The following is a 12,099-nucleotide window of genomic DNA, read 5'->3' as shown; positions in this document are numbered from 1 at the left end:
TACACTTATCGATAAATGGGTCTAGGCCACACCCGTCATAACTGTCCACTTTACACGACTTAGGAGGTTCCACCTCAAAACCATATGACAATGAGGGGGAGTAACCCCTTAATTAGCCTTATACAGTGGACACAACTTTCTTATTTCTTCAATATGGGATACACTTCCTAAGTTCCCAACACTTTCGACACTCTTCAATGTGGGACAACACACCACTTACGTGTGGATTTTCTCATGGGCTCAACACTTATGCACATATATAATATCTAAGCAGGACCAAAGAGCAACTGGATCATATTCTTGGGGTTGGAAACTTGGAATAGAACATTGGAATTCTTTGATTTGATGTATGCAATTTTATTTATTTTAGATTTTTGTTTTTGTTTTTGATTTTTTAGAAACAAATGATTTGGAGGTAAAGGTCTACATTTTGAAATTAAAAGAGCTAGATCCTAAATACAAGTTTTACTCATGCTATGTACGAAGTATAATGCTAACAATTAGAAAATTTTGACAATTACCACCTTCTGTTATGTCCATTTTAGCAATTACCAAATTCTATTTTTTTTTGAAAATTACCACATTCTATTTTCAAAAACATCAAAAATTATCACCTTCTTGCCTCTCAACTACCACATGACGTTATTTTGGGCTCATTCTTTCCATTTCCTCCCTATTTCCCTCACATTTCTCATTCCTAACTCCATTCTCATCCCCCCCTTTCACTTTTTTTCATGTCAGTTAATGACAACACCAACCTTATTCCACTCCCCATCAACCAGCTCAACTTTGGCAATTTTGTTAGGGCTTCTTTTGGAAATAAGGTGAGCATTGCTAGCCCAAACATCAAAGAATTTGTCTGGATGACACTTGAGCTCAACTTGGCCTTCAACACTTCGAATCTGAGCCATTTCTTCCCTTAGAACACTACTACTAGACTCTTAGTGAACAAATTTCTAATATCTCAAGGTCGAGTACGTTATTGATCGATCGATGAATGGTAAGGAAGAGCAAGGGTGCCTTATATAATATTCCCTCCGTCCCTAAATTACATTTCTCTTTCTCTCTATTATTATGTGAGGACTAAATGCTAGAAAGAGGAATGTGATTTAGGGAGGGAGGGAGTACAAAAAAGCTAAGAGGTCGGTCAATATTCCATTACTTTGAACCACTCCTTTTGATCAAATTGTAAATTCATTCTCCATTATTTCTTGGAAAGAAAAATTCTGCATTATCAAGAAGATAGATGTCTGCTCTTAGACCCTACATTGGCTATATACGTTCGTTAATGCACGGATATAATAATTAGGAAATTTTGACAATTACTACCTTCTGTTATGTCCATTTTAGTAATTACCACCTTCTTTTTTTTTTCGAAAATTACCACCTTCTATCTTCAAAAACATCAAAAGTTACCACCTTCTTGCCCCCCAACTAGCACGTGACGTCATTTTGGGACATTTCTTTCCCTTCCCTCCCTATTTCCCTCACATTTCTCATTCCTATTTGGATTCTCATCTCCCCTTTCACTATTTTTCCCCCAAACCACCAATAATTTTCCGTCAATTTTGATTTGGAGGAGTGAATTGAAAAGTTTCTGAATTTTTGGGGGAAAATAAGTGAATGAGAAGGTAAGAATCGAGTTATGGAAGAGAAATGGGAGAGAAATAGGGAGGAAAAGGAAAGAATGAGCCCAAAATGATGTCACGTGATAGTTGAGAGGCAAGAAGGTGGTAACTTTTGATGTTTTTGAAAATAGAAGGTGGTAATTTTCAAAAAGAAAAATAGAAGGTGGTAATTGCTAAAATGGACATAACAGAAGATGGTAATTGTCAAAATTTCCTAATAATTAAGCAAGACCATAGACCAACTTGATCATGTTGTAGGTGTTGGAATAATAAAAACTTTAAATTATTTGATACATGTTATTTAAAAATATAGTTAGAAATAAAAAAAAAAGACTTGGGCAAAAATCTACATTATTGTAAAAGGGAATAACTTTATTATGTAAAGAGCTGCGCTAAATCATGCAGTACATCCAAGACTCCAAGTGCTCGTGATGGGGCTATAATATCATCAATATGACTCCCTGCATCTGATATTTGTTTGCCCTAGTAGAAAGGCATCAATAGTGTATGATGAATTATTATTTGAAAACTTTGCTTTTTATTTTTATTTTTTTCAGAAACAAATGATTTGGAGGTTAAGGTCTACATCATGAGATGAGCTAAACCCTAAATTCAAGTCTTAGTTATGCTATAATATATGCCAAGAGAATATTGCTCCCTTCAGCAAATGATATACTACCTCCGTTTTTTTAAATGCATCACTTGATGATCTGATGCGTGAAATTTTAGGAGAGTAATATTAAAACTCCCTCTGTTTTTAAATACTTGCTCCATTTCTCCATGCGCGGAGTTTTAGGAGAAATTGAAAAAAGTAATAAAATATAGAGGTAGTGGGGTAGTTGGGAAAATAAAAAATTGTAAAAAACAAAAGTAGTGGAAGAATAGGAGGAGAGAGAGTATTATGTTGGGTCCACCAAGTGTGATCAATGATTTAAATATTGTAAAAGGTTTCCAAAAAAGGAAATGGAGCAAGTATTTAAAAACGGCCGGAAAAGGAAAGTGGAACAAGTATTAAAAACGGAGGGAGTATAACATTGTGAGTTGGTGATTTATTTATTATATAGTAAAAAAGACGAAAACCATGAAAGAGCAAGTATGTAATATATACCCCTTATGATTATATTGCTTTAAAAGAAACTAAATATACTACGCAAACCAACAAGATGCATCTTTCTTTTAGGGAGCTCATATGCTAAGATAATTCTTAGTTAAGCGTGCTTGGCTAGGAGTAATCTTAGGATGGATGACCTCCTAAGACGTATTTTGATGGTAGCGTACGTGAGTGAGGACAAAATGCTCCGAAAGAACTTGTGTTGGTTTGTGAGGGCAGTTGTTTGTCATTGATGCGCATTTTGTGACAATAGGTCCCACCCTAATTTGGAGCGAGATGTTACAAATTAAATGGTATCGGGTAGCCCTGTGAGCGCGCGTTGGATAATCCTATGACAAACGCCTAGCGAAAATTGGCTACCTAGAGACCATTAGGCGTAATACTTAGGTCCCTAAGATTCTAGGCGCAACAAGAGGGATGTCATTCTCAAGTTGGGGGTGGGGGTGGGGAGGTGATGTATGTATTACTCCTCACGATTATTGCTTTAAATGGAACTTAATATAATACTTATACTAATAAGATACATCTATTTTTTTAGAGAGCTCATATGCTAAGATACTTCTTAGTTAAATGTACTTCGCTAGGAGTAGTCTTAGGATGGGTGTCTTCCTCAAAAGTTTTCCGTAGGTATTAATGAGTGGGGACAAAATGCGCCAAAAAGCTTGTGTTAGTTTGTGAGGACAGTCATTGACCCTTGGTCATGCGCATTTTGGGACAATAGACCCCACTTTGATTTGGGGTCGGGGTGTGACAAATTTTTTTTATAGTCTTTTTAATTAACTTGATGGTCCTGTAAAAAAATAAAATAAAATAAAATCTTGATGGTCAATATTGACTGTAAAGGTTCATCATTTATCTGTGAAATGTCAATGAAACCTTACCTTGAAATTAAATTACCCATCCAATTACAAAGATTTAGATTCACAAATGTTTTAAACGTGAATAAAAGTACACATTAATGACAATACCTTCTAGAATATATTTATTACTTTATAACTCTTTCATATGTAACCAATCAAGACCCCGGGGCCAGGGCATTCCCCACCCACACTCCCCCTCACACAGGAGTGTTTTTTACCGAGTATCATATAGGATTATGATAAAAAGATAAAATGTTGTGAGAAACAACCTATTAATAAAAAAAATGTTGTAAGATACTACTTTTGATTGAATTTCTATTGTTGACTTAATTTTACAAAGTTGATCCACCTTAAAACGTACCCGAAACCACCGTGAGGGTTGGTTATTAAGGTGGTATATGATTATTTTTGGGGTGCGTGGTTGGAGGATATACTGAGTTGGTGAGGTAGATTAGTGGTTCGGGATGGTGGTTTTAGTGGTTAGAGGTGGTGGCCGGTTTTGGGGTTGAAAGGTGATTTAGGTGTGATGGAGGTTATTTCAAGCAAGTTGTGTTAGTTTTGGGAATAAAAGTAATGGTTTCGAGATTGTTTTGAGGTCGATCAACGGTGGAAATCCGTTATAAGTAATATTTTACAACATTTTACCTTTTCTTAGATAGTTTTTATTACAGTATTTACCTTTTACTAGGTAGTTTATAACAACATTTTTTTTTATTATGTAGTTTCTGGGTTTTATTAAATAGTTTTTGACAAGAAGTCCTTTTTAAAATAATGCATTTTTTGTATACGGCTGGCAGTCCAACTACATTAAGTACCAACCCATGAACATGAACATAAGAAGAACTCCGCACTCCATATTTGTTAAGCCAATTTAAAACACTTACAATAAAAGATGGAGAGTTTATTTATTTAAATAAAGCTCCTCACACATACATGCATGCGATATTTATAACAGTATGAACCTTATATATTAAATAGCATACAGCCAACAATAGCAATAAACACCATTATCAACATTTTTGTAGTAATAATAGATACTACCTCCGCTACATATTATTTGCAACAATTTGACATAAACTAGAGAGGAAAAATGTCTAATTGTTACAAATAATATGTAACGGAGTTAGTATCTTAAGTTCGAGTAACGGATGACTTAACATATATATAGTACGTAATGAACAACACCGAAATGATGTGCGTTCATTACGTCAAGATAAATATGCGTTGATATATATGCCATTGATCAAGCATTGCAAAGAGAAGCACCAATATCTTTAGCAACGCCAAGAAGATAGTTGGCGTAAATATCAGGTTCAGGAACATTCTCGTTCACCTTCTCATAGTCAAAGCTCCAAGTTACAGTACAACCCTCATCCTTTGGAATTGCTTGAATATTTGACATTAATGTCTCTTTGCAGTACTTCTCTAATATTTGTCCTCCAAGGTGGCTGTACCTTACACACCTCTTTTCGTCGTTAAGCTCTTCAATTTTCGTCGTGACGATTGCTTGTTCCCCGACTTCATCTGTGGATCGGAGGCATATTTAGAGATTATTATGTAGACAAAAACAAGCAAGAAATACTCTATAATGATTTGATTTGATATGCTAATTTTAGTACTTGTAAGCAAATACTTGTAGTCTTGTACTACTTATTTGCTCAAATAAGTTTAACATAACAAATCCTAAATACTATTGCGGTAAGCTATGCGGCAATAAGGCTATGTTTAGTTCACCTAGTTGAAGGACGTTATTATTATATTTATTTCAGATCTTATGTGAGAAAAAATAAGTTCATAAATTAAATAGCAGTAAGGTTATATTTAGTTCACCTTATTTAATACATACAACTCCATAGTGTTATATATTATTCCTGATTAATTAGCGTACATATCCCTACTTTTATATTTATAGTGTTGAGACGATTATGCCCTAAAAATAGTTTATTATAAATAGTGTTGAGACAAGTATGAGTAAAATCTTATAAATAGTGTTGAGACGATTATGTCCTAAAAATATTTTTTTATAAAGTATGAGTAAACTCTTATGAATAGTGTAGAGACGATGATGCCCCTAAAAATGTTTATTTACGCATGAAATTATAATCACGCTTTTGTGAAAAGTGTTGAGACGATTATGTCCCTAAAATGTTTATTTATCTATTTGTCCTCATTAGTGTTAATTGGTTACCCTAAAATATATTGTGTTGACAGCTATACTCCTAAAAATATTTGTTTGCATATTTTTTTCCTCGTGAATGCTATTAACAAATAAATTTATAACACAACACCAGATTAAAAAAACCTCCTCAATATGACTAGCTTCGACAGCGCTAGCCACCTTAGTTAAATCAAAGTTTGATAAGTCAAATAGTAACTACAATAAAATCATATAAGAATGAAAAGAAATCGATCAGTTAGATAAAATAAATTTAGATCACATCATCAGAAAAATTAAGTATAAAAATATTAGAAATAATAAGTTCAGATCTAATTAGGTCAAATAGTAATTTAAAATATAACCAAATAAGTAAAAGTAAGGTGAACTAAACATAGCCTAATTGTAAGATCTACGTTCTTACCAATAACATAATACCATGTTATGACAGCACCAACTCTATCCCAACACTCTCCCTCACTTAGCTCAACTTTTTGAAATTTGTTGGGGCACACCTTAGGTACAAGGAATGGTTTGTGAACCCAAATTCAAAAAACTTGTTTGCATCACATTTGAGCTCTGTTTGGCCTTCAACCCTTTGAAGCTGAGGCATTTTTTCTCTCTCTAATGTCTTTCTCTATTAAAAATAGAATTACTCTTGATCTAAATATGTTTTTTTATTCTTTAACTGACTTATGAAATATGTTATGTTTTGAGGTTTAAATAGAAGTGTTAAGGGCTCAAATTAAGATAAGAGATGCACTCTCTCTAGAATGTTGTATCACTATGAACCACTCCTTTAACTTGTTTGATTCCCCTTTATTACTTCAAAAAGAAGATCCTATATTGTATGGTTAAGGAAGATCAAGGAGTGGAGGGACGATTTGTCCCTTCATCTCCCCTAAAAGTGACTTGGGTTTGATCCTCACCCACTCTCATGTGATAGGAGGGACACCTTCCGTATTTTATCATGTAAAAAATAATAAAATATATATATATTATATGATGAAGGGAATGGCCATAAAATGAATATGAGGGGTAATCAAACTTTTTGTTAGGTTTGTGTAAAGCTGTATACACTTTTTTACTATACCAATAATCAGTACAAGAAAAACATACTTCCTCAATTTTTTTAGGACCCTACTTCACATCAGGGGCGGAGCTAGAAGGGGACGAGTGGGGACACTTGTCCCCCCATTTTCAAAAAAAAAAAATTAAAAAAAAAAAAATTTAAAAAAAAAAAAAAAAAAAAAATGCAATTACAGATTTACAATCCTGTTGCGTTGCGACATTTTCCAGCCAGCCAAAGCCAAACCCTAAGTTTTTCAATTTTCAATTTCTCTCTCTTCGATTCGCCCTCGCCTTCGTCCGTTCGCCGGCAGTCTTCGTCCGTTCGCCGGCAGTTCGCACTTCGCAGCAGTGACGAGGTTCAACAGCCGCCCTTGAGCCTTCGTCCTTCGTGACTTCGTGTGTTCGTGACTTCGTCTGTTCGACTGTTCGTCAATCGCCTAGCCGGCTCGCCGTGACGCCGTCCACCGTTCGCCGGCAGTTCGCAGCAGTGACGAGGTTCAACAGCCGCCCTTCAGCCCTTGAGCCTTCGTCCTTCGTGAATCGTGACTTCGTGTCTTCGTGACAGCGTGACTTCGACACTTCGTCTGTTCGAGTGTTCGTCATATGCATTTCAATGGAGGTATGAATCAATGAATGTATGATTAATTGAATAATTGATTACTTGTTTTGTTGTTTAAATGTTTAATTGTTTAAATTTACAGTAAATCTGAAATTCTGAATTTCATATTTTTATTACTTGTTTAAATGTTTAATTGTTTATATTTTTATTGTGAATTTGTCATTTGTGGCCTTGTGGGTATTGATTATTGAATAATTTGAATTGATAAATGATTATTGATTTATATTTGTTTGATTGTTTCCCCTGTTAGAGTTTTTGGTTGTTTCCCCTGTTAGAGTTTTTGGTTGTTTCCCCTGTTAGAGTTTTTGGTTGTAAATTATTGAAATGTGTAGTTGAATTAGAAATTTAAAATCTTAGCCTCTTAGGTTTTGTTATTATGTAATGATGTGGATTGTGGTCTTGTGGAAATTGATATATAATTTTCGATTTAATTAGGAAATGTCAAACGATTCACCAAATTCAAACAAATCAAAGGCAACTAAACAACCCGATCTTCGACAATTCTTGTTTAAAAGAACGAAACTCAATGAAAATGAGTCTAATGAAAATGAGTCCAATAACTCACCTTCATTTAGCTCCCCTCAAAGTCAAGAAAATAGTATGGAAATGGGTGGTTCAAGTAATAGTAATGTACCATTAGAGGAAGATTTGGTGTATGATGTTGAACTTCTTCCTCATGATCCGGGAAAAAGAATAAACATTATGGATTACCCCGCAAATGAACGAAATGCTGTTAGGAGGGGTTATATTCTTAAAAAACCTTGCCAACCAAAAACTCATGACTTCCCTACAAGACAAGTGTCTGGTTTGCGTCGCTTTAGTGTTCATTGGTTCAACAAATGGGATTGGCTTGAATATAGTATTGAAAAAGATGCTGCATTTTGTTTTGTATGTTACTTGTTCAAGAATGAAGTTGGTATTAAACCGGGGGGTGATGCATTTGTTGATGGAGGGTTTAGGGCATGGAATAAACCGGAAAGATTTGAGAAGCATGTTGGTGGAATTAAAAGTGCTCATAATCTTGCTTATGAGAAATATGTGAATTTAAGAGATGAAAAAAAGAAATCAATCTTGAATGTGATTGACAATGCAAGTGATGTGATTAAAAGTGAATATTTTATCCGCTTGAAAGCATCTTTATCTTGTTTAAGATTTCTTTTGGGGCAAGGTTTGGCATTTCGTGGACATGATGAAAGTGGGGAGTCATATAATAGGGGTAATTTCCTTGAGCTTTTGAAGTGGTTAGGAGAAAAGGTTGAGGAAGTAAGGATACATACTCTTGAAAATGCACCTAAAAATTGTCAAATGACTTCCCCTCCTATTCAAAAGGACATTATTAACTGTTGTGCCAAAGAAACAACTAGGTGCATAATAGAAGAAGTTGGTGATGATTACTTTGCTATATTGGCCGATGAGTCAAGTGATGTGTCCCAAAAAGAACAACTAGCTCTTGTTTTGCGTTTTGTTGATAGAGATAGTGGACATGTAATGGAGCGATTTTTAGGCATTGTTCATGTTGCTAATACTACCGCTTTAACTCTTAAAGATGCAATCATGTCTTTACTTGTTGAACATTCATTGAGCCCATCTATGATAAGAGGGCAAGGGTATGATGGAGCTAGCAACATGAAGGGTGAAATAAATGGCCTTAAGACTTTGATTATGAATGATACTCCAAGTGCCTACTATATACATTGTTTTGCTCATCAACTTCAACTAACATTAGTTGCCGTTGCTAAAAAGAATGATAGTTGTGGTTGGCTTTTCGAGATACTTGGAAATTTGTTGAATGTGGTTGGAGTTTCTTGCAAGAGAAGAGAAATGATTCGTCAAGATCAAGCTCAAGAAGTTGCTCGAGCCTTGGATGTTGGGGATATTGTGAGTGGATCGGGTTTAAATCAAGAACTTGGTTTGAGTAGGCCCGGGGATACTCGTTGGAGTTCTCATTACAAGTCACTTTTAAATGCCATCCTCTTATTTCCTACAATTATTAAGGTGCTTGTACAAATTGGGAAGCATGGTGCATCGGAAGATAAGTTCAAAGCTCAAATTGTTTTAGGACAATTAGAGTCATTTGACTTTATTTTTGTTGCTCACTTGATGTTGACTATTTTTGGATACACTAATGATTTGTGTGTTGCTTTGCAAAGAAAGGAGCAAGATATTGTAAATGCCATGGAACTTGTCACTTATACAAAAACGGTGTTGCAAAAAATGAGGGAGCGAGGATGGGATACTCTCTTAAACAAGGTAACTTCATTTTGCACTAAACATGGTGTTGTTATTCCCACTATGGATTCTCTTTATGTTCCTCATGGAAGATCAAGACGTTTTGTTGAAGAAGCAACAAATGAACATCATTTTCGGGTTGGAATTTTCTTAAGACTAATTGATTTGCATCTTCAAGAACTTGATGAACGATTTAATGAGAGGAATATGGAGTTACTATTATGTATGGCTTGTTTAAGTCCTAAAGATAACTTCTCATCCTTTGATAAAGATAAGGTACTTAAACTTGCCTCTTTTTATCCCGAAGAATTTTCAAGCTTTGATTTGATGGCTCTTGAATATCAACTTGATGTATTCATGGAGAATATGCTAAATGATGAAAGATTTCAAGGTTTAAATGACCTTAATTCTCTTTCTATGATGCTTGTTAAAACCAATAAGCATAAGACTTTTCCTCTTATTCATTTGCTTATCAAGTTGATGTTGATTCTTCCCGTTGCCACGGCAAGTGTTGAAAGAGTGTTTTCTGCAATGACATGTGTCAAAAACAAGTTGCGAAATAGCATGGGTGATCAACTTATGAATGATTGTTTGGTCACTTTTATTGAGAAGGATGTCTTCTTACGAGTTTCCGACGAAAAGATTATTGATCGATTTCAAAGTATGAAGACTCGAAGAATGAACTTGTAATTTTAATGTAATGTTTATGTAATTTTTTTCATCATTTTGAATTGTATGACTAAGTATATATTTGTATTTTGAAATTTTAATATTAAGTATTAACCAATTTGTGTGTGAGTTTTTTTTTTGTTTTTTTTTTTGTTAAGCTTTTCGTAAGTTAAGCATTTTGTCCCCCCAAGTTGAAAATCCTGGCTCCGCCACTGCTTCACATTTGCTACCCCTTTAAAATTTTATTTTATTTTACTACCACCGAAACACACTAACTTTCATAATCACTACCACTTAACGGAATCCGTTAGATTTTCCGTTAAATGGGTCCATAACGACACCCCTCCCCGATTTTGGCCTTTTAAGGCCAGATTCTTGGCCTTTTTTTGGGACGAGGGTTTTAGTTTTAGTGGTTTTTGGGGGCGACGCGGTTGCGGGAAAGGGAGGGGGAGGGTTCAGGTGGGTTGAGGCTGGTGGTGCGACGCGGGTGGTGGTTTCGGGGAGGGGTGCGATGAGTTAGGGGGGAAAGGGGTGGTGGCGCGGGGGTGGTGGCTGGGTAGTTTAGGTTTTCTTTTTTTTTTTCTTTTTTTGGAGGGGAGAGGGGCTGAGATTGAGGTGGGTTTCGAGGGGCTTGGTGGCTGGGCTGGACGGTGAGTGGTGGTTGCGGCGGATTGGCAGCTGGTGGGTGGGAAGGAGTGGTGGCTGGACGGTGGTTGGGTGGTGGTAACGGAAATACTAACGGTGTAAGTCAAGTGGTAGTGATTATAACAGTTAGTGTGTTTGGGTGGTAGTAATATAAAATAAAAAATTAAAGGGGTAGCAAATGTGAAGTAGGGTCCTTTTGCTGGTAGCAAATGTGAAATTTTCCTTTTTTTTTTTACTTACATTGAACTCTTCTTTCTCATTTCAAGGTAATAACTACATAATCTAATTATCAAATCTTATTTCATTTGAATCCTAGTGTGTATCCAGGGCAACGTAATACCCTAGCTTGTTATTTTCGGTATGATTTTTTGTATATGAGAAATTTTGAAGTTATGATGTAATTAATAAGTAATTGCATAATATGAAATAATTGTTTTTTTTTTTATCATAAATTCATTAGTGGAAGGAGTAAGTAAGATAAATAAAAAGTACGGAGTATAAAATACTTTCTTTTTGTGTAGATGCCGTGGAGGCATAAATAATTACACAGTTATAACTACAAGACATTATTATTTTTTTATCAAAACCACTGAACATTAATGTAAAAATGGGAGATTAATTTTATATCTTCATTTTTCATTCCATAAATCACATGTATTCAAAACCTTGGAGCAACTATATTTAAATTATTAATTGAAAAAAATGGCATGGGCATGGACATTGAACATTTGCTTTTAAAAAAACTCAATTTTCCATTAGACAAATCCCCCCCCCCCCCCCACCACACACACACACACAAATCAATTAGATGCATGGTACAGTACTGTGTTCCATTATGCTAACGAAGATGCATCAAGGCATGATTTTGAATTAAAATTTAAGTTACCTTACATTTCAATAATGAAATACATTAATACAATATTAAGTACCATCTTAGCTATATATTATGCACTAGGTTAGGTCTCTTGCTATTGCACTGTTGTTAAAGTTCCAATATATGTCACATTATTATAAAATAAACTCTTGCTATATTGATTTAGTACAGTACAATTAAGGCAATTTACGTTTTAGCCCATCTTTATTTACCTTACTAAAAATTTACATTAAATAAA

The 12,099-nt window shown here is 34.9% G+C and overlaps 1 protein-coding gene and 1 long non-coding RNA gene across 2 annotated transcripts; one reads left to right on the top strand and one right to left on the bottom strand.

Moving 5' to 3' along the window:
• Positions 1-4,479: 4,479 nt before the first annotated feature.
• Positions 4,480-6,448, bottom strand: LOC110705321. Its single transcript, XR_002508066.1, has 2 exons — positions 6,179-6,448; positions 4,480-5,123 (listed from the first exon to the last, which is right to left on the bottom strand). It is a non-coding gene; the product is annotated as an uncharacterized LOC110705321 (long non-coding RNA).
• A 1,602-nt stretch (positions 6,449-8,050) lies between these two features.
• On the top strand, positions 8,051-10,363 carry LOC110705865 (zinc finger MYM-type protein 1-like). Its single transcript, XM_021883797.1, has one exon. It carries the CDS (start codon positions 8,051-8,053, stop codon positions 10,361-10,363), a length of 2,313 nt encoding a protein of 770 aa, XP_021739489.1.
• The last annotated feature ends 1,736 nt before the right edge of the window (positions 10,364-12,099 follow it).

Source organism: Chenopodium quinoa, unplaced genomic scaffold, assembly GCF_001683475.1.
Source record: "Chenopodium quinoa cultivar QQ74 unplaced genomic scaffold, ASM168347v1, whole genome shotgun sequence".
Lineage (NCBI taxonomy): Eukaryota > Viridiplantae > Streptophyta > Magnoliopsida > Caryophyllales > Amaranthaceae > Chenopodium > Chenopodium quinoa.
This window is presented reverse-complemented; position numbering and strand designations above follow the sequence as displayed.

Bases quoted from the DNA above. Each gene is read 5' to 3' on its own strand.
- LOC110705865 (XM_021883797.1), top strand. From the start codon at position 8,051: ATGGGTGGTTCAAGTAATAGTAATGTACCATTAGAGGAAGATTTGGTG.